Here is a 22,383-nt window from a genome sequence, read left to right as displayed (position 1 = left end):
CGTCGGCATAGCAACGGACATTGCAACAAAACTTTAAATATGTCACAATGGGTATAACAGCCGTTTTGGAATGCCATTGTGTCACCTGGATCATTCCTGCAGCCCGGATCATAACTGGCCTGGCAGATCCTTGGTGGCTCTTTGTCACAGCACAGCCCCCACTCCCACATGGGAGGTGTCCATCAGCAATGAAGGGCAGGGAGGGGTCCGGCTGAGCGAGCACAGGAGCCTCTTTAGTTAACTGAGGGCGGACTCCACCTCCAGAGTCCACACAAACACAGAAGCAGAGCAGCGGGTGAGACTGGTTAGAGGAGCAGCGACAGAGCTGAGCTGTCTGATGAACCTTCTGTAGAAATGTGTGCAGCCTAGATAAGGCCACACCTCACTGACAGAGGAGGGCTGAGGCCAGTCAGAGACGCCTGAACCTTACGCAGGTCCATCTTCAGAGCACCCAAGAGACAGAAAAGCCCAGAAATGAAACTTGGTCAGAATTAAATTCACATTTCTCAGGTTTAACAAACGAATAACCTTTGTAGAGCTTGATGGACATGTTTAATATATTTGGAAAGTGACCTGGAGAAACATCTGTATATTAATGTACACAAAGACAAACAGATGGGTCATCTCGTAGAACCTCATTCATAAACGACTGGAATGCAGCAGGAGAATAACTCAACCCAAACGGCATGACTAAATACTCATTGTGGCCATCGGGAGAACCCAGCGGGGCAGGAGGAGGCGAAGGCACTGGTTGAATGGGGAACAGAAGGTTCTGGAGACCGGTGAGTGGGCAGGAAGTGGCGTCCCATGATGCCCTGCACTGGACCGGCGCTGCAGCTCCCGTCCTCGCAGACGGCCGTCGATGCGAATGGCCAGACCGGTTAGCTTGTGCCAGTTCGGTAGGTCAGTCTCTGGTGGGAAGTTCGTCCTTCAGAGTTTCAGATAAACCTTAATTAAAAAAATCATAAGAGCTCCTTCAGTCCACCCATACTCTGAGAAATTAATTATGAAAGTCTGATACACAGCGTGAACCCTGTTTCAAAGTCACTAGACTACAGGCTGCCTCCTGCCCGGCAACAGGCTGATCAGAACCTTTACTCATCTCCACGGCAACCGTGTTAATGCCCAAACACACCGAGGACTGCTGTTCCCAGTCTCCAGACGCCCAGGCGACGGCCTTGTCTGGAAGTACGGAGATGCTAAAAGCTACTTTGGACTGGTCGGGAGGAAGACTGGAGGGTCGCATGCTCGAATGACAAGGAGCGTTGGGTTAAAAAACCTCGGAATCAGCCAGGACAGCCATCAGATCTTTTCTGGGGGGCAAACGTGGCTCAGAGTCAGGAGAAGGGTTCTCCCTGCAGCCCGGTGCTGAGCAGGAGGCATCAGGAGCAGGGAACTCTCTCCAGAAGCAGCAGGTGAAGGCAAACACTGGACCACTGAGGTGAGGTTCTACAGACTCTCAGTCCTGTCTTGGAGCAGATGTTCCTGACGCCCAGTGCTGGATCCCTGATTAGCCAGAGCGTTGGGAAGCTGGGAAATCTCTGCTGGTTACATGTTTGGTTTGGTTCTGCTGACACGGCGGGCAGGGCAGGGAAACAAGATGGAGGAGCGCAGGAGGCAGGATGTAGAAAATAACTAACAAGGGTTTTAATAAACATGTAGGAAAATCAACAAACAGGAATGAAGACCTGAACTAAACACAAACCAGAGAAAGACATGAGAACACGAGAGGCAGGCAAAGAACTAATAAACACAAGGAACTTAAATACACCAAGGCACAGGTGAACACAATGAGCAGAAACAACAAAAACATGTGAGATTGCATTGAAACACGAATACAATGAAACGAATGAACAGAACAAAGACACCAACACAACCAGATGGCGGCCTCTAGTGGCCTTAAGCCAGTACTGTGATAAACAGGAATTTATTTCTGGTTGAAAAGTTTGAATGTGCTGTTTTACAGACTGGCCTGGGCAGTGGAGTCCAGCCAATATCCAGCTCCTCCTGATTCCCTGTTAGTGGCTCTAATGCCAAGTGATATTTTACTATCCTCTTTGAAAAAATATTCTTTTGGTTGCCATGTCCTTGCCCTGAAAACAATCACAATACACAACACAAAACTGTTTTTCTAAAATATAAAATGCTGAACTGTAACTTATGGCTGCAGGACTGAATGAGTCTCCATACCTGGTGGGTATTTTGTGTTGTAACAGTCAGCCACTCCCCCATGTATTCTCATAGCTGACTCTGGTACAGTGTGGCACTGCAAGGGGTAACTACTGAACTGCCTGTTCTTGTATGCCTAATGTTAGCCAAGCTACTGATCAATTACATTACATTACAGACACATAGCAGAGGCTCTTATCCAGAGTGATGTACAATAGTGGAGAACACCAGTGTTAGTCTCAGGTGGACAAAGTGTGGCAACACCAAGAAGGCACAGAACGCTCATTTATGATCACGAGAACTGCCCTTGTATAATAATGAACTCCAGAAAGAGAACTATTCCTTTTAATATGCATCATATCAGACAGTAAACAGCCAATTGACAGACAGCAATAATCACAGACTGTCACATGGAGTGTTACCACAAATGGAGCGTTGCGTAGTTCTGGCAGGCCACGAGAGTCAAGCTCTCCGGCTGAATCAGCTGATGCTCAGCTGAGTGATGTTCGCCTATCACAGTACATTCACATAACAGGGCGGTCTACTTAAACAGCCTCCCTCTACTCATTAGGCTGCTCCTCCTGCATGCAAGCTTGCTGCACGTTGCTTTGTAAATCCCCTCCACCACCCCAGCTCCATCCCTATGTGTTAAGAATTCGTATTGCTCCACCCCTATGTGTTAAAATTTTTTTGCTTTGCTGCTGGATCTGTTCTGTGTGTACCCCTCTAGGGGGGTTTGGCTGCTGGCCTCCCGGCCGTATCCACGCGGGCTGCGTGGTTGGCGGGAGAGCTCCCAGAACAGAGCCATACCGCCAAACATAACTGCATTGCCTTTATTGTCAATAAAGATCTACTTTGATGACAGTGGTCCTGACAGAACCATTTGTTTATTTTATTTTATTCTGCTTCTAAACAATCGCAACATGTAGGACCCAACACAGCCCATTATAATGCAAAACAACAACAGCCATAAAACCCAAAGGGTCTTCATGATTTTACAGCAGCACCTCCATATAAACGCCATTACCATGATGCTCTGACATATCCCACACATGGTAATGTGTGGCATGGTGAAACCAAAATGCATAAAATACCCTTTAATAAAAGTTGAGAATCTGCAGTTAAACCACATGTGAATACCCTGAGTACAGATCTAAAATAGAGGAGTACAGAGCCAACTCAAGAAAAAGTATGTCTTTGCCCCAAACATTATGCAGCTGACTATAATATTGGAATACAAGAGTGACTGGAGCCTATCCCAGCATGCAGTGGGCAAGAGACAGGAATACACCCTGGACAGGTTGCCAGTCCATTGCAGGGCACACACACCATTCACTCACTCGCTCATTCCTATGGGCAATTTGGACTCTACAAGTAGCCTAACCTGCATGTTTTTGGACTGTGGGAGGAAACCCACACTGAAAAGCCCTTGGGATTTGAACCCAAAACCTTCTTCCTGGGAGGCGACAATGTGAGTCACTGCTCCACCGTAGAGCTTGTAATTTTCACCCAGGTCTGAAAAAACCTGACCAGAACGTCCCGATTCTGACATTTTATGCAGGGCTTGGTTGGGGTTGGACCCTTTGTAGCTGGCCCTTTAAGTTTTGAGCACAGAGCGCTGTGTGAGCTGGATGGCAGTTGTAGGCCAGCGAGTCTAAGCTGAGCTCTGTGAGTGACAGAATGGACGCCTCAGACCCGGGGAGAAAGAAGTTATAGTCAGGGGAGAATGAAGTGAGGCAGCAGCCATCAAAAGGAAAATCCCAGGTCTGGACAAACTTTTACACGGTGTTATGATCGAGCTGCAGATTGAAGCGTGGGGTTTGTAAAATGCTAATACTGTGATGCCCTGCTTATATACAGCAGCCGCAAAACAGGAGCATTAACGTTAGCACACTGCACAAGCCCCGCCTCCAAACTCCATCCACTGATCCCACCCAGACATCAACTGCATCTTCTCCAATCAGAACACCGATGATGCCCCAAACTACAGTGTGTTTGCGTCTCAAAATTGGGTTCAGACAGGGCTGGACTTACAAAACACTGCAACACACAGAGTTTGACCAGGTTCAGGATGAAAAGAAGGCTGGGTCATGTAGGGTTGGGATGAAAAGAAGGCGGGGTCATGTAAGGTTGGGTTAAAAAGAAGGCGGGGTCATATAGGGTTGGACTGAAAAGAAGGCGGGGTCATGTGGGGTTGGACTGAAAAGAAGGTGGGGTCATGTTGGGTTGGGCTGAAAAGAAGGCGGATTTTTATTTAATTCATTCATTTTAATTTGAATAATTTATTTCAATTAATTTGTTTCATTTGAGTTCCTCTCTTAATTACAACTAATCTTCCCTTGACTCTCTGCCTCATCCTAGATCACTCAATTTGACAGAAGATCGAAACCAATGTAACCCAAACCCAGGATAGAGGGGCTGAGTGAATGTGGTCTGGACTCTGTGCAGGAGGGTCATTGTGTCAGAGACGCTGTAGAAGGACAGAGTTCCTGCCCTGTGATCCAGGTACACTCCTATTCTGGAGGAGGGGGGACCAGGGATTTCAGTGCTCCTGTTATTGTACATGAAAGAGTAACTGGAGGGAGAGCAGCGCAAACTACAGGATTTTGTATTATGTCCCATAATACAGTCTTCACCACTTCCTTTCCTGCTGATCTCTTTATATGACACCGCTATAGAAGCCCCTCCCCCACTCCACTCAGCCTCCCAGTAACAGCGTCCAGACAAACCCTCTCTGCACAGCACTTGTGGTGAGTACTCAAATCTGTCTGGATGATCAGGATATGACTGGATCTTTCCCACATAAGTCACCTCCCTGTTCCCCTCAGACAGGGAAAGGAGTCTGTGCACTGTGTTGAGGTCCAGTGTGAGCTGACAGGAATCTGAGAGAGCAGAAGGAGAGAAGAGAGCTCAGTAATCATAATAATAAACATCAATTGCATATTTTATGAAGATTTAAATTTCATGTTTTACTCCTTTCTCATGTTATTTCTATTTGTTTTTAAAATACATTTGGAGCCCAATGGGGACTGGGCATGTCTAATTCCCACCCCAGTTTGGAACGGCCAATCATCTGCAGCCATGCTCATGCTGTGAACCCCACTGTTGATTTGGGAGAGTAACTTTGGACACCCACGGTTCTCCTCCGAAACACGTGGTGTCACCAGCTGCTTATTTTCACACCACAGACTACAGCTAAGCTCACAGAACAGAGTCAGAGGAGGACCTTTCATACGCAACTTTCACATGCTGTCCATGGGAACCCAATCGACCAGCAGGGAGATGGACATGGACCCCTAACTGACTTAGCACTCCCTGCTTTTTCAAATAAATTCTGTGATCTAATTTTCTTTTCTTATTTTATTATTTATGGATGTATATAATTTTCTATGCCATTTTCTCTTATTTTACATGCAATTACAGACTCACATTGAACATTTTATTTAAACCATGTAAAAATGTTCATGTAAATATATACATAAACATAAATGCACTCACACTACTCAAAACTTTTTTAAACTACTGGTCAAAAGTTTTAGAACACCTCAATTTTTCCAGTTTTTATTGAAATTTACGCAGTTGTCTCAATGTACTCTGAAATTACAGCATAGAACAAATAAACAATTGAGATTAAAAAAAGAAATCATGGAATCGCACTGTTTAACACAATTTAATCTAAATTTTTTGACTCATCAAAGTAGCCACCTTTGCAGATATGACAGCTGAACACACTCGTGGCATTTGTTCTGCAATGGAAATCAAATATTGTTGTTCCACAAATGTGTTGCACTTGTGGGTTGCTTTGCTTTCACCCTTCTGTCCAGTTCAACCCAAACCAGCTTGATGGGGTTTAAGTCCAGAGACTGTGCTGGCTATTCCATATTTGAAGCCTACCGTCTTGTTCTTTTCTTCTAAGATAGTTCTGACATAGCCTGGAGGTCTGTTCAGGGTCAGTATCTTGCTGTAGGATGAACCCTTTGACCAACTATGTGTTGACCAGAGGGTATTGCATGGCACTGCAAAATGCTGTGGTAGCCCTTTTGGTTCAGGGTGCCAGTCACTCTGTGCAAGTTGCCAACTCTGGATGCAGCAAAAGAACAGTAATACAGTCTGTTCCAACACTGATTTTATACAGCCAGAGAGTTTATAAGTAATCAACTAAAGTTGGGACGCCTGTAGGAATTGTTTGCATCAACTTCCAAGGCTTAATTTACTTCCATTGCTGCAGAAAAGCTTAAGTTGTTAACCCATTAGTTGATCCCTGAGAAAAGCCTTTTTTGTAATTCTGAAATGTATTATTTTTCAGTTTTTGGTAACCTAAACCTTTTTTTTTTAACCTCTGGCAGTTTACCACTTTACTTTGTACCATTTCAGGTCATTCACTGGACTTGAGCTGCTTAAATTCCAATAAAACTGGAAAAATGGGGGTGTTCTAAAACTTTTGACCGAGTGTATATTCCTGTAATTGTTTTTAAAAACAAAAGCAAAACAGAAAATAATATGTATTTCATAAGGACTTTTGAACGCCTTTCCTCACCATTAAAAACAAATGAAAACAAATGAGATGCAAGTAAAAAAACCTAAAAGAGATATAAAATAAAACTTAAATTCCAAAACCTGTAAATTCATGAAACTCACTCTGCATGTTCATTTCCCCTCAAGAGCCAAATAAATATACCAATAATTTAAACAAATAGAAAATAATAATAATAATAATAATAAATTGATGTCCAAATTAATTGTTTTGAACCAGCATAGAGAAAACATTTTTAAACCTTGTGAGGTAAAATTCAATTAACACAGCATAAGACTCATCCTCATCCACTCTACATCACTCACACACCAAATACTCTTAAAGCCTCAAGAGCTCAGAGACCAGCCCCCGAAATGCCACCACTGGGTCTATCACCAGCCCCTAAACGCCACCACTGGGTCTATCACCAGCCCCCTAAACGCCACCACTGGGTCTATCACCAGCCCCCTAAACGCCACCACTGGGTCTATCACCAGCCCCACCTTTATTTTGGTCTTAGGTGATCAGCACCAACATGTACTTTTTCAGTGCCTACAACAAAGACCCCACTATCAAAATGAGCCCCAAACCTCCTGCATAGGTCCTCTAATAGGAACAGGGTCAGACGGCTACAATGAGCAAATGCATGGAGCAGTAACCCCTCCTCCCCACAGAAGGGGCAGCCCTCCCCCAGCGCAAGATCAATATGTGCCAGCTGACTATTCATAGCAAGAGCTCTGTGTATGAGCCTCCATTTGAGGTCTCCAGACCCCTGTGGTTCGTACAGCAGTCTCTAATTTTAGGCTAACGGTGCAAACCCCTCCTCCTGCCACACCCCTGCTGTTAGCGCTTCCAGTCTAGAGCAGTACAGGTACGTTTTGTACAAAGCCTTTTTGCCAGCGTGCTCAGCTGTGGGGCCTTAAACGTGATAAGCAGTGCCCCCCCTCCAGCCATGTGCCCCCCCCCCCCTCCATGCTTCTCTCTATTTATGCTTTCATCTTCTCATGTTCTCCAGGTGTGAGAGCCCAGCTGGTGGCCTTGATGAGCACATATGGACCGCCCCTCCTGGGTACGGCCAGCGCTCTCCCTGTCACCAGAACCTTTTCTGTAGTTTGTTGTTTTGTTTTACTTTTGCACCACACCTACATTTACCCTGACTGACTGCATCATAGTTTCACTTTGAGTACGGTCACACGCTGATGTTGTGTATTTGCAGTTGTGTAACTTATTTTGTTAAGTAAATCTTTTAATTTAATCTTATTTCATGTGTGGTCTCCCTCAATGTTGCACTGCCCCGAGTCAGGTGGTTATAACACCTGTTTGACATCCTGGCACACCCTCCCAGTTTCCCCAAGTCCCCAGGTGCCCCCCTCCCCCCCTCCCACAAATGCAAGTCTGTCCTGATTACGGAAAATACAGTTTTTTAGTTTAAATATGAATAAAATAATATTTTAGTTTTTTTTTTTTTGTTAGATTTTCATGTTGCTTCATTGTGTTAATTTATGTTTAATTACAGACTCACATTGTAAGAAGTCCTCTCTGGTCCTGGGCTCTACAATATGGACTTTTCCCACTGTAGGGAGAGTTCAGAAGGGAAGATGAGCTCCTAATGATAACCTTTATTTTTATTTTTATTGGAGAAATAAAATTCCATTTTAACAAATAAAATGAATTTAAATGACCGCTCATTCAGGAATAAAGTAAATATAAAATAGTTTGATTCATAAAACATAATGTCTATCATTATTTTTGTCAGTAGAAGGCTAACAGGAGAAGACACACAGGAGCATTTACATTCAGATCTGATACCAGTGGCATTCTACACAAACTACCTCCAGATGTGTGTCATGCCACAAATCATTCTACACTGAGTTACTGTTACCTTGGGCTGTACTCTGACTATACTCATACTCTACACTGAGCTACTGTTACCTTGGGCTGTACTCTGACTATACTCATACTCTACACTGAGTTACTGTTACCTTGGGCTGAATTTCAGAGAAACAGACACTGTGACCTGCTGCTGATGTATTATGCAACAGAAATATTGTGTGTAAGTGCAGATGTTTGTCTGCTAAAGTATGTGTATTTTTTTGTGTGTTTGGGACAACAGAAACCTCACCGCTACACAATTTTTCTACATCATTTTTATGGTCCAGTTGATTATATTCGCTTAAGGTCAGCATTCATTATTTTAAAAGAAAGAAGTGAGGACAAAGTATTTTAGTAGTTCCAACCTGTTTGAGGGATTTTGACTAATTCCTCCTTGCAGACGTCCTCCAGTCGCTCTTTCAGTTCCGAGACAGATTTCCTCACAGGCTCAAAAGAGACATGTGGACTGACAGTGATGCTGGGCAAGTCTCCAGGACCAGGAGGGGCACAGAGAGACTGACAGCTCTACAGACAGACAGAACAAAACCCATCTCAACACTGATTCCTCTGCAGATGACAGGGGCAGATCTTTGTAAATAAGGAAAAAGCTTCACCTTGTATGTACAATGTACACCGTGCAGACTGTCAGACAGCCAGTGATGTTACCTGGAGGAAATGGACGTGATCTTCTGTGTGTGAAAGCTGCTCCAGCTCAACGTCTCTCCTCCTCAGCTCAGCAATCTCCTGTTCCAGTTGCTCCAGGAGTCTTTCAGCCCAACTCACTTCAGTCTTCTCCTGATCTCTGATCAGCTCTTTCACCTCAGAGCGCCTTCTTTCAATGAAGCTGATCAGCTCAGTAAAGAACCTCTCACTGTCCTCCACTGCTGTCCGGGCAGAGCGCTGTTAGGAGATACAGAGGAAGGAGGGCTATACATTTTAACTAGGCCTTTCACTCAGCTCTTACTGGGACCCCAGACAGCCTGTTCCCCACAGTGTGGCTCAGTGGGATTGAGCCCCACAGGGCTGGAAAGTGACCCAACACTGGGCTCCTCACTGGCTGACTGGAGGAGAGCCCTGACTGAGCCCTGAAATGGCTCTTCCAGCAGCCAGCTGTTGTCTTCTCCTCTGGTCAGTACCCACCTTGAGTGACTGCACAGCCTGTCTCAGATCCTGCAGCTCCTTCTCTCTCTCCTGGATTCTCTGCTGGAATTTACTCCGTGTCACCCCCAGCTGATCCTGTGGACAGATTATTTTTTCATATCATATTACAATATTCAACTTTCCAACCTTTCCAATTTATGTATTCAAATAAATATTTAACACCACAACATGCTTGATGTACAGCAGGACACTGTGAAGTGTACTGGCCTTACAGGTAACTTCTAATAAACTGTGTGAGAGAACTAACTGCTCCAGCCGTGTTGATTCCCATTCAGGGAGTGAATAGGGGGGTGAGGGGTGTGAACAGAGCTGTCACAGAGAGCTGACCTGGGTTAACTTCCTGCTCTTACTGCGTTATCATTGTTGACTTTAGACCTGGAAATTATTGTGTTGTTTAGTCATTTTTGAAATGTATAAAATATTTTGAAATAAAATCTACTTCATAAATTAAAAAAATTCAATAATGCACAGTTCATTAACCTACTTATTGAAGAAAGGAGTGGAGATGATATCTGTATTCACTGTAAAAAAGCATGAGTGTTATGTGTAAGAGCTTAAGTCCTTACCTGTTTCTTAGTCCTTTCTGCTGCAGCGGAGACTGTATCATGGCCTCTGTGTTCATCCATCACACACAGCAGACAGATACACTGCTGATCAGTACGACAGTAAACCTCCAGCAGTTTGTCATGATGAGAGCAGATCTTCTCCTGCAGGTTTCCAGTGGCTTTGTCCAGTTTGTGCTTCTTAAAGGCAGGAGATTCATAGTGAGGCTGGAGGTGAGTTTCACAGTAAGAGGCCAGACACACCAAACAGGACTTGACAGCTTTGCGCTTTCTCCCAGCGCAGAAATCACACACCACGTCTCCAGGTCCAGTGAAACAGTGAGCAGGAGGAGCAGCTTGGAGTCCTGTCTTCTTCAGTTTCTCCACCACTTCAGCCAACATGGTGTTTCTGCCCAGAACATGCCTTGGAGTGATGGTTTCTCTGCACTGGGGACAGCTGTATACACCAGTATGATCATCCTGATCCCAGCAGCCCTTAATACAGCCCATACAGACCCTGTGTCCACAGGGAATAGTCACCGGATCCTTCAGTAGATCCAGACAGATCACACAGCTGAACTTGTCCTGATCCAGTAAACCTCCACCTTCAGCCATTTTACTGCTCACAGTGACAGAGACAGAGATAAGTTTTGTTTCTCTGAAACTGTGTGACAGAGAGTGTGGGAGTGATGTCCTGGTTCTGCCCACAGCTGCAGGCGGTGTGGTGTTGGACTGAGGTCAGCCTGAGCAGAGAGTGGAGATTTACTCGTCAACGTCACACACACAAACACGCATATGACAGTGTGGTGATTGTTTGTTTAGTAACTTGAATCATGATGACTGAAAGACTGTGCAAAAATATGGAATATATGCACATATATTTAACTGCACTTCATGCTTACTTGAATTCATCTACTTACATACTCTTGGGAGCTTCCAGTTTCTAAAGGGAGTAAAGAGTCATACTTGACGCCCCCACCACACACAAAAACACTTGTACACAAACACACAAATATACAAAAGCACACACACGCACTGTAAGGCTTTAAGCATGGATCGTATTATTCTCTCTCTCTCTCTCTCTCTCTCTCTCTCTCTCTCTCTCTCTCCCTCTCTCTCTCTCTCTCTCTCTCTCTCTCTCTCATTCAAATTCACATTCAAATGTGCTTTATTTTCATGAAAAGTAAACTTGCATTGCAAAAGCAATGAGACATACAAAATACAACCAGAAGAGGGGAGAAAGAAAAAAAAGTAACAGCCCCCCAAACACATACACATACACATACACACACACACACACACACACACACACACAAAGACACACACATACACATGCACTCACACACACACAAAGACACACACATACACACGCACTCACACCCAGGTTTAAACATGTTTTGTTCATAATATATCAATTTATGAATTTACCAGTATTGGTAATGGACACAGATGATATTGTGTACAGCACCATTATTTAGACCACACCCTCTCTTAATGTATGGCAGGCAGAGACATACTGAGCTCCTGCCTATATCACAGTGTCCTCTTCCCCCGGAAGAATTTCTCATTTATTTGGCTCCGATTGGTGTTGGATTGAGGTCAACGTCACACACAGAAACATGCATATGACAGGGTGGTGATTGTTTGTTTAGTGATCTCCATGGTGATGAATATCACTGAATGATTGGGTGGAAACATGGAATACATGCACACATTTCTAAGCCATAATAAATGTTTAATTGACATACATACTTATCATTGCAACCAGTTTCTAAAAGGACTGAACATTCATATTTAAACCTGTCCCCACCACTACACAAAAAAACACACAAATACGTTAATATGCTCTTACAACACTCAGGCATGATCACACACACACACAATCATACACGCTTCCATACATATTAACATGTACACCCATTGGCAGCTCAGTGAAATAATTTTGGAATTGAAGAGAATGTCAATTTACATTCTTAATTAAAAATAAACTGTATATCACTGCATTCTACATGAAATATATTTAAAAAAAAAGATTGACCACACTTGTAATTACAAAGTGCTCCCTGATGGAGCTCGCTAGATGTTATAAACCAGTCATTTCTATAACTACAACGTCCACAATTATTCCCTATGCTGAAGTTAATCAGTGTAAATTGTCTTTATCTCACAATTGCAATGAATTACTTTTGTGTAATTATACAAAATGTGTGAAATTAGTTTTGATAGCGCATGATCAAACAATTTGTATATCAAAGCGTTGGTCATTCCGTTGCTGAACAGTATGGTGGAGTGTAGAGGAACCCATTCACAGTTGGGTGCCAGCACCTTTTGGCAGGTAGTACAGGCAGCAGCATCGTCTTGAGTGTCCACCTCCATGGACGGGCACCAGAATCGCCTCTTCACAAACTCCAGGGTGCACCCAGAACCTGGGTGACCCATTAGATGGGAGGAGGGTGCCTGCTGGAGAATCTGAGATTGAGCAGATTTAGGAACAAACAACCGGTTATTAGGATCAGACTCCTTCCTTTGTGCTTCCCCTACCACGGTCTCTGTGCCCCAGGTGACTGGAGTCATATTGAGGTAACTGGGGACAATGGGGAGAGGATCCCCCTCCTTACCAGTGGAGACTCAGGACATTGCGTCAGGTCTGCTGCTCTTAGAACCTGGACGGTAGGAGATAGAAGCTGAAACGGTTAAAGAGCAGCACCCATCTGGCCTGGTGAGGGTGGAGCCTCTTGGCATCATGGACGTAGGCGAGGTGCTTGTGACCAGTGCCGACCAGAAAATCCTGTTCTGCTCCCTCCCAACCAGTGACACCACTCCTCCAGGGCAGGCTGGACAGCCAGCAGTTCCCAGCTGAAGATGGTTCAGGTCAGCCAGGGTAAGAGGGTGTGTTAATAAGGCACACAGGTGTAGGTGTGGATCCTTGGTAGCTCTTGGTCACAGCACAGCCCCCACTCCCACATGGGAGGCGTCCATCTCAGTCCAGGTACTCAGCAGGCACCTGCGACAGGTGCAAGCGTGGTGGAGAGCGAGGATAAATAACTCACTAAGACAGTCAGGGGCTAAACCATTTAAAACTTTATACGCTAACAGCAAGATCTTATAGTCAATTCTAGATTTGACAGGCAGCCAGTGGAAGATTTGAGTACTGGACTGATATGTTCCCATTTCTTAGTTCTAGTAAGAACCCCAGCAGCAGCATTCTGTATGAGTTTAAGATTTATTTCCAGGGTACATATGGTTGCATGCCATGATTCATCATAAAAAATTGAATATATTGAACTGTTTTGATATTTTATGTCAATATATTGTCCAAAGAAGGGCAGGGTTTCTGGGAAATTCATCTGTTCTCCAGGATGTACCTGCTCCTTCAGATCCCAGGGTTTGGGGTGTCCCTAAAGGTGTGATCGACAAGCGGTGTGACAAACACAGGGGTCCAACTCTTTGAACTTTATTATGAGTGCAGTCCAGGAAGTGCAGACAGGTGGAGGTGGGCAGTGAGGTGGGGGGAGAGGTGTGGTTTTTGGGCATGCACACACACCTATCACAAGGCCATCTCTCATCTGCCAGATAAGCACCCCCCTCTGCCCTCTCAGTCCAGTACCCAGCCACTAACCTGGGAGGTGAGACTGATCACAAACATGGTGCCTCGTGCTGGGGAGACAGTGAAGGTGTACAACCAAAACTAACAAGGCCCTTGTTCTCTCATCATGTTTGACTGCTCACATTGACAGAGACAGAGTTTAGCTTTGTTTCGCTCACGGAGACAGAGTTTAGTTTCGTTTCTCTGACAGTAAAGTTTTGTTTCTCTGAAGCTGCGTGACAGACAAAAGGAACAAATTCCTGGTTCTGCCCAAAGCTGCAGGATGTGCGGTGTTGGATTAAAGCCAGATTAAATACAGTTTTATTATCACAACACAGGCACGCATATGACAGTGATTGTTCAGCTACCTGCATTGTGATGAGTACTTGCCCCTCCTTGACAAAGGAGAGCTGAGGCCAGTCAGAGACAGCCTGAACCTTACGCAGGTCCATCTGCAGAGCACCCAAGAGACAGTAAAGCCCAGAAACATGGTCAGAATGAAATTCACATTTCTCAGGTTTAACAAACGAATAACCTTTGCAGCGCTTGATGGACATGTTTAACATGCTCAAGCAGTAACCTGGAAAGAAAATCAGAATATTGTTAATTTACACAAAGACAAACAGATTGAGCACCTTTGTACTTCATTGATAAACGACTGGAACACAGCAGGAGAATTTGGCACCCAAATGGTACGACCAAGTATTCATAAATGCCGGTAAGGGTGTTAAAAGCAGTTTTCCACTGATCCCCCTCTCTTATGCAGACAAGATGAGCCCTGCAGAAGCCCAGTTTAGTGAAGACCGTGGCTCCCTGAGGAGACTCGAAGGCCAAGTTAATGAGGGGTTGGGGGTATCTGTCCTTTACTATTTTAGCTGCATAAAACCATAGCAAACAGAGAAGATGACACAACGTTTGGAAGAAGTTTGATTCACAAATTCTCTGCTGGTTCATTTTGTCTTGGTTCTGCTGACACAGCAGGCAGGGCCGGGAAACAAGATGGAGGAGCACAGGAGGCAGGATGTAGAACTAACAAGGGTTCTAATAAACAAGTAGGAAAATCAACAAACAGGAATAAAGACCAGAACTAAATACAAACCTGGGAACTTGAGAACAGCAGAAACTAACAAAGACTAGAGCACATGTGAACACAAGAGGCAGGCAAAGCAAACACTAGAACCAAGCAAAGAAGTAATAAACACAAAGAACTTAAATCCACCAAGGTACAGGTGAACACAGTGAGCAGAAACAACAAAAACATGTGAGAATGAACTGAAGAGTGAATACAATGACTGAAACCAATGAACTAAACAGGGAAACAAACAGGCCAGTTCTGTCATACAAAACAAAACAAAACCAGGTATTTACTCCAGGTTTAAATGCTTAAATGTGCTGTTTGACAGTGCAGTGGAGTCCTGCCATGATCCTGCTGCTCCTGATTCCCTGCTAGTGGCATTAATGTCAAGTGAAATTTTATTATCCTCTTTTCATTTGGTTGCCCTAAAACAATCACAATACACAACAGAAAACTGTTTTTCTGAAATATAAAATGCTAAATGGTAAACCTTATGACGGCAGGACTGAATGAGTCTCCATACCTGGTGTGTATTTTGTGTTGTAACAGTCAGCCACTCCCCCATGTACTCATATAACTGAGTCTGGTACAGTGTAGCACTGCAAGGGGCAGCTACTGAACTGCCTGTTCCTGCATGCCTAATGTTAGCCAAGCTACTGATCAATTACATTACATTACAGACACATAGCAGAGGCTCTTATCCAGAGTGATGTACAGTAGTGGAGAACATCAGTGTTAGCCTCAGGAGGACAAAGTGTGACATCACCAAGAAGGCACAGAACACTCATTTATGATCACCAGAACTGTCGTTGTATAATAATGAACTCTAGAAAGTGAGCTATTCCTTTTAAAATGAATCATTTAAGACAGTAAATAGTCAATTAACAGGAAGCAATAACCACAGACCCCAACCATTTGTTTATTTCATTCCTCTTGTAAACAATCACAGCATGTAGAACCCAACACAGCCCAGTATAATGCAAAACAACAACAGCCATAAAACCCAAAAAGTCTTAATGATTTTACAGCAGCACCTCCATATAAACGCCATTACCATGATGCTCTGACATATCCCACACACGGTAATGTGTGGCATGGTGAAGCCAAAATGCATAAAATACCCTTTAATAAAAGCTGAGAATCTGCAGTTTAACCACACGTGAATACGCTGATTACAAATCTAAAACAGTGGAATACAGAGCAAGTTCTTTGTCAAGTATGTCTTTGCCCCGAACATTATGGAGCCGACTGTAATATTGGAGTGCAAGCATTACACTTGTCTTTATTGGTTTTAAATTTCCAAAATGACTAAAACACATTCCTTTAAAAGTTAAAAATCCATTAAGAAAAATCATCTATGATAAAAATTGTTAACAAAATTGTAAACAAAATTTCAACGTCATGACTAATAAGGAATTATCCATTTTTAAATGAACATGAATACATTTATCTAAAACTCAAAAGCACAATAACAGTAAAAATAGGCACTCTTTGTAAAAAAAAAACCAGACATGTGCAGAGTATTTTGCTAATAAAGCGGGTGGGCTGAAAAGAAGGCGGGGTCATGTAGGGTTGGACTGAAAGAAGGCGGGGTCATGTAGGGTTGGGCTGAAAAGTAGGCGGGGTCATGTAGGGTTGGGCTGAAAAGAAGGCGGGGTCATGTAGGGTTGGGCTGAAAGAAGGCGGGGTCATGTAGGGTTGGGCTTAAAAGTAGGCGGGGTCATGTAGGGTTGGGCTGAAAAGTAGGCGGGGTCATGTAGGGTTGGGCTGAAAAGAAGGCGGGGTCATGTAGGGTTGGGCTGAAAAGTAGGCGGGGTCATGTAGGGTTGGGCTGAAAAGAAGGCGGGGTCATGTAGGGTTGGGCTGAAAGAAGGCGGGGTCATGTAGGGTTGGGCTGAAAAGTAGGCGGGGTCATGTAGGGTTGGGCTGAAAAGAAGGCGGGGTCATGTAGGGTTGGGCTGAAATGAAGGCGGGGTCATGTAGGGTTGGGCTGAAAGAAGGCGGGGTCATGTAGGGTTGGGCTGAAAAGTAGGCGGGGTCATGTAGGGTTGGGCTGAAAAGAAGGCGGGATCATGTAGGGGTGGGCTGAAATGAAGGCGGGGTCATGTAGGGTTGGGCTGAAAGAAGGCGGGGTCATGTAGGGTTGGGCTGAAAGAAGGCGGGGTCATGTAGGGGTGGGCTGAAAATTTTGCGCCATTTCAAACTGTACAGCACTGAGCTGCCCTTTATTTTTATTTAATTAATTCATTTCCTTGTTTCATTCATTAAATTAATTTTCAGTTTTTCCCTCTCTTTAATTACAGTTAATTGTCCCTTCACTCCCTGCCTCATCCCAGATAACACAGCTTTACAGAGGATCCAAAATCAACCTGAAACCCAGGATAGAGGGGCTGAGTGAATGTGGTCTGGACTCTGTGCAGGAGGGTCATTGTGTCAGAGACACTGTAGAAGGACAGAGTTCCTGCCCTGTGATCCAGGTACACTCCTATTCTAGAGGAGGGGGGAACAGAGATTTCAGTAAGCTCATTATTGTGCCAGAAAGAGTAACTGGAGGTCGAGCAGCGCAAACTCCAGGACTTGTTATTATATCCCAGAGTGCAGTCATTACTGCCTCCACTCCTGCAGATTTCTTTATATGACACTGCTATAAAAACCCCACCCCCACTCCTCTCAACCTCCCAGTAACAGCATCCAGACAGACCCTCTCTGCACAGCACTTGGGCTTTGTGCTCAAATCTCTCTTGATGATCAGGATATGACTGGATCATGCCCACATGGGCCACCCTTCTATTCCCCTCAGACAGCCAGAGGTTTTTGTGTGCAGTGTTGGGATCCAGTGTGAGCTGACAGGAATCTGGTAGAGGAGAAGAAGGAGAGAAGAGTGCTCAGTAATCACAATAATAAGCATACACCTCCTACCCTCCTTTATGTTGTTCTCATGTGTGAGCCAGACTGCCAGTTTAGTGAGCTCAACAAAAAGATGATCAGCACCAACATGCACTTTTTCAGTTCCTACAACAAAGACCCCACTATCAAAATGAACCACAAACCTGGGGGCAGATACAACACCACTACCCCAAGCAGGGGCAGATACAGCACCGCTGCCCCGAGCAGGGGCAGATACAGAACCACTAGCCTGAGCAGGGGCAGATACAGCACCGCTGCCCCAAGCAGGGGCAGATACAGCACCTCTACCCCGAGCAGGGGCAGATATAGCACTGCTACCCAGAGCAGGGGCAGATACAGCACTACTACCCAGAGCAGGGGCAGATACAGCACCTCTACCCCGAGCAGGGGCAGATACAGCACCACTACCCCGAGCAGGGGCAAATACAGCACTGTTGCCCCGAGCAGGGGCAGATACAGCACTGTTGCCCCGAGCAGTAGAACTGCACCAGAAAGCTTTGCAGTGTGTGTAGAAAGCCGTCAGGTGGAGACAGCACCGCTAACCTGTGCCACCATGCTAATGCTACCAGGTGGTTTAAAATCAACACCTGTCCTCCAATGGAAACCTGTGGGAGAAGCCGTTTCCTGTGTGACGGCCCTTTTGGGCTCCACCTGGGTTCTCAGCTTCTCATGTTCTCCAGGTGTGAGAGCCCAGCTGGTGGCCTTGATGAGCACATATGGACCCCTCCTGGGTTCGGCCAGCGCTCTCCCTGTCACCAGCACCTTTTCTGTAGTTTGTTGTTTTGTTTTACTTTTGCGCCACACCTACATTTACCCTGACTGACTGCATCATAGTTTCACTTTGAGTACGGTCACACGCTGATGTTGTGTATTTGCAGTTGTGTAACTTATTTTGTTAAGTAAATCTTTTAATTTAATCTTGTTTCACGTGTGGTCTCCCTTAATGTTGCACTGCCCCGAGTCAGGTGGCATTAACACCTGTTTGACATCCTGGCACACCCTCCCAGTTTCTCTGCACATACTGCAAGTCCCCAGGTGCCCCCCCACCCCCCCAAAAGCAAGTCTATCCTGAATATAAAAAATACTATGAATTATATTTTCTTCATATTACCTCATATTCTCACGTTGCTTATTTTGCTTAATTTATGTCTAATTACAGACTCACATTGTAGGAAGTCCTCTCTGGTCCTGGGCTCTAGAATATGGACGTTTTTCACTGCAGAGAGAAAGTTTACAAGAAAGATTAGCTCCTAAAGATGACCTTTATATCATATTTCTTGGAGAAATTAATTTAATAAATAAAATGCATTTAAATAACTGCTCATTAAGGAATATTGTAAATATAAAAGTATGTGTATTCATCTTAGTGTGCAATGTATTTGATCATTTGTATGTATGCATGTATATGCATGGGAACATGTATAAGTACACATATGCATGTCACATATCTTATTGTATGTGTATTGTATGTGTGTTGTAGTATGTGTTCATGTATGTGTGTATGTATGTATATGTATATAATGTTTGCTTATGTGTTTAGATTTATGTGTACATACATGAACATGCAGAATTAAAAAAAAAAACTTTCAATATATACTTGATTATTGCTCTTTATTATTTTTTTATTATTTATTATGCTTTTGCAACACAAGGTTATTTGTCATGCCAATAAAGCTCCATTTGAATTGAATTATACATGTACTTCTGTGTGTGTGTGTGTGTGTGTGTGTGTGTGTGTGTGAGTATGTCTGTTTGTCTGTGGAAGTATGTGTATTTTCTATTGTGTGTTTGAGACCTCACTGCGACACAAATTTTCTACATCATTTTTATGGTGCAGTTGATAATATTTGCTTAAGGTCAACATTCGTTATTTTAATAGAAATTGAGGAAAAAATATTTCTGTAGTTCTAACCTGTTGGAGAGATTTTGACTAATTCCTCCTTCCAGACGTCCTCTGTTCGTGCTTTCAGTTCAGAGACAGATTTCCTCACAGCCTCGAAAGAGACGAGTGGACTGACAGTGATGCTGGGAAAGTCTTCAGGTCCAACAGGGGCACAGAGAGACTCACAGCTCTGCAGAGAAACAGACAGAAAATCAGACATTCAGACAGGGACACAGAGAGACATATAGGCACACAGACAATACAGAAAACAGAAAACAGTCTCAATAAAAGATTTCTGTGTAGATTTGAGGGGAAAATCATTGTAAATGAGGAACACACTTCACCATGTGTGTACAATGTACACAGTGCAGACTGTCAGAGAGCCAGTGATGTTACCTGGAGGAAATGGATGTGATCCTCTGTGTGTGAAAGCTGCTCCATCTTAGCATCTCTCCTCCTCAGCTCAGCAATCTCCTGCTCCAGTCGCTCCAGGAGTCCTTCAGCCCGACTCACTTCAGCCTTCTCCTGATCTCTGATCAGCTCTTTCACCTCAGAGCGCCTTCTCTCAATGGAGCGGATTAGCATTGTAAAGATCCTCTCACTGTCCTCCACTGCTGCTTTTGCAGAGCGCTGTTAGGAGACACAGAGAGAGGAGGGCTGTGCATTTTAACTAGGCCTTTCACTCAGCTCTTACTGGGATCCCAGACACCTTGTTCCCCACAATGTGGCTCAGTGGGATTGAGCCCCACAGGGCTGGAAAGTGACCCAACACTGGGCTCCTCACTGGCTGACTGGAGGAGAGCCCTGACAGAGCCCTGAAATGGCTCTTCCAGCAGCCAGCTGTTGCCTTCACCTCTGGTCAGTACCCACCTTGAGTGACTGCACAGCCTGTCTCAGATCCTGCAGCTCCTTCTCTCTCTCCTGGATTTTCAGCTGGAATTCTCTCTGTGTCTCCCCCAGCCTATCCTGTGGACAGATTATTTTTTTAATATCATATTACAATATTTAACTTTCCAACCACATTTACATATTCCAAATTGTATAAAGTACTGCACCATGTTTGATGTAAAGTATAGTCGGTCAGTGTGTAAAGTGTACTGGCCGTATAGATAAAGCTTCTAAACTGTGTGAGTGAATTAGCTGCTCCAGCCGTGTTTAACTGCTTTATCACCATAGATATAAGACCTATCAATGAATGTATTCATGAAATTCAACAAAGCACAGATCATAAACCTACATACTGTGGGAATGTGCCAACATCTGACCTCACTCTTTCAAAGCACAACTGTTATTACGCACGTGTAAGAGGTTCAGTCCTTACCTGTTTCTCAGTCCTTTCTTGTGCAGCTCTGACTATATCATGGCCTCTGTGTTCATCCATCGTACATGGATAGCAGATACACTGCTGATCAGTACGACAGTAAATCTCCAGCAATTTGTTATGATGAGAGCAGACCTTCTCCTGCAGGTTTCTAGTGGCATCGGTCAGCTGGTGTCTATCTCCTGGGTTGAGTTCATTGTGAAGTTCGAGGTGAGATTCACAGTAAGAGACCAGACACACCAGACAGGACTTGACAGCATTGCGTTCTCCATCAGTGCAGACATCACACTCCACATCTTCACGTCCAACTTCAGCCATTTTGCTGCTCACGCTGGCAGAGACAGAGTTGAGTTGAGTTTCTCTAAAGACTGTGTGACAGAGAGTGGGAGTGACTTCGTGGTTCTGCCCAAAGCTGCAGGAGGTGTGGTGCTGGACTGAGGCCAGGCTGAGCAGAGAGTTCAGGTTTACTCGTCTCACACACACGCAATCACTCATGACAGGGTGGTGATAGTTTAGCAATCTCCATGGTGATGAATATCACTGAATGATTGGGCAGAAACATGAAGTTTCTAAAAGGAGTGGATATTTATACTTGACCCCCTCCTCCACCATACGGAAACACACTTGCACGAACTCACACACTCAGATACAATCACATCCACAAACACACAAGCTCACTCACACATACATAAACACTCACACATGCACACAGTCATGCACACACTGGTTATTAAACACCCCCAGACTCCTTTAGTGCTGCCTTCACTGCAGAAGGGAGTTTAAGGGGCACGAAATGAGCAGCTTTGGAAAATCTGTCAGTTATAAACACAGCGGTCAACCCAGTAGGTGGCGGTAACCTGGGAACTAAATCCATGGAGATGTGGGACCATGAATGGGAGATTTAGACAGTGGCTGGAGGAGACCAGCTGGAGGCTGAGTGGACGACCTGTTGGCAGGTAATGCCAACGAAGTCTTGAGTATCCACCTCCATGGACAGGCACCAGAATCGCCTCTTCTCAAACTCCAGGCTGAGCCCAGAACCTGGGTGACCCATAAGATGGGAGGAGGGTGCCTGCTGGAGAACCTGAGATTGAGCAGATTTAGGAACAAACAACCGGTTATTAGGGCAACTCCCCCCGGATCAGACTCCTTCCTTTGTGCCTCCTCTACCACGGTCTCTGTGCCCCAGGTGACTGGAGTCATATTGAGGTAACTGGGGACAATGGGGTCAGGATCCCTCTCCTTAGTGCTGGGGAGACAGTGAAGGTGTACAACCACAACCAACAAGGCCCTTGTTCTCTCATCATGTTTGACTGCTCACATTGACAGAGACAGAATTTGGCTTCGTTTCGCTG

The 22,383-nt window shown here is 44.6% G+C and overlaps 2 protein-coding genes and 1 pseudogene across 2 annotated transcripts in view; 1 reads left to right on the top strand and 2 right to left on the bottom strand.

Annotated features, from left to right (window-relative positions):
* Positions 1-22,383, top strand: part of LOC118225964 (tripartite motif-containing protein 16-like) — an 890,716-nt gene that overhangs the window by 347,146 nt on the left and 521,187 nt on the right. The window lies entirely within an intron of this gene.
* LOC118226043 lies at positions 4,418-11,082 on the bottom strand (annotated as a pseudogene).
* LOC118226044 (tripartite motif-containing protein 16-like) lies at positions 15,818-21,347 on the bottom strand. The gene is made up of 6 exons (XM_035415296.1): positions 21,029-21,347; positions 20,578-20,673; positions 20,104-20,337; positions 19,738-19,897; positions 18,991-19,041; positions 15,818-17,772 (listed from the first exon to the last, which is right to left on the bottom strand). The coding sequence occupies exons 1-6, from the start codon at positions 21,344-21,346 to the stop codon at positions 17,246-17,248; spliced, it is 1,386 nt and encodes a 461-aa protein (XP_035271187.1). The 5' UTR covers position 21,347; the 3' UTR covers positions 15,818-17,245.

Source organism: Anguilla anguilla, chromosome 4 (assembly GCF_013347855.1).
Source record: "Anguilla anguilla isolate fAngAng1 chromosome 4, fAngAng1.pri, whole genome shotgun sequence".
Lineage (NCBI taxonomy): Eukaryota > Metazoa > Chordata > Actinopteri > Anguilliformes > Anguillidae > Anguilla > Anguilla anguilla.
Note: the sequence above shows the minus strand (reverse complement) of the source record. Positions and strands in the feature narration are given on the sequence as shown.

What these genes read in the sequence shown, in the direction of transcription:
- LOC118226044 (XM_035415296.1), bottom strand. Translation starts at nt 21,346, where the DNA reads ATGGCTGAAGTTGGACGTGAAGATGTGGAGTGTGATGTCTGCACTGAT. An exon ending in AGTCAAAATCTCTCCAACAG is followed by an intron (nt 19,042 to 19,737) that starts GTTAGAACTACA and finishes TTCTCTCTGCAG; the next exon opens with TGAAAAACGTCCATATTCTA. An exon ending in CAGAGAGGACTTCCTACAAT is followed by an intron (nt 17,773 to 18,990) that starts GTGAGTCTGTAA and finishes CTCCTCTACCAG; the next exon opens with ATTCCTGTCAGCTCACACTG.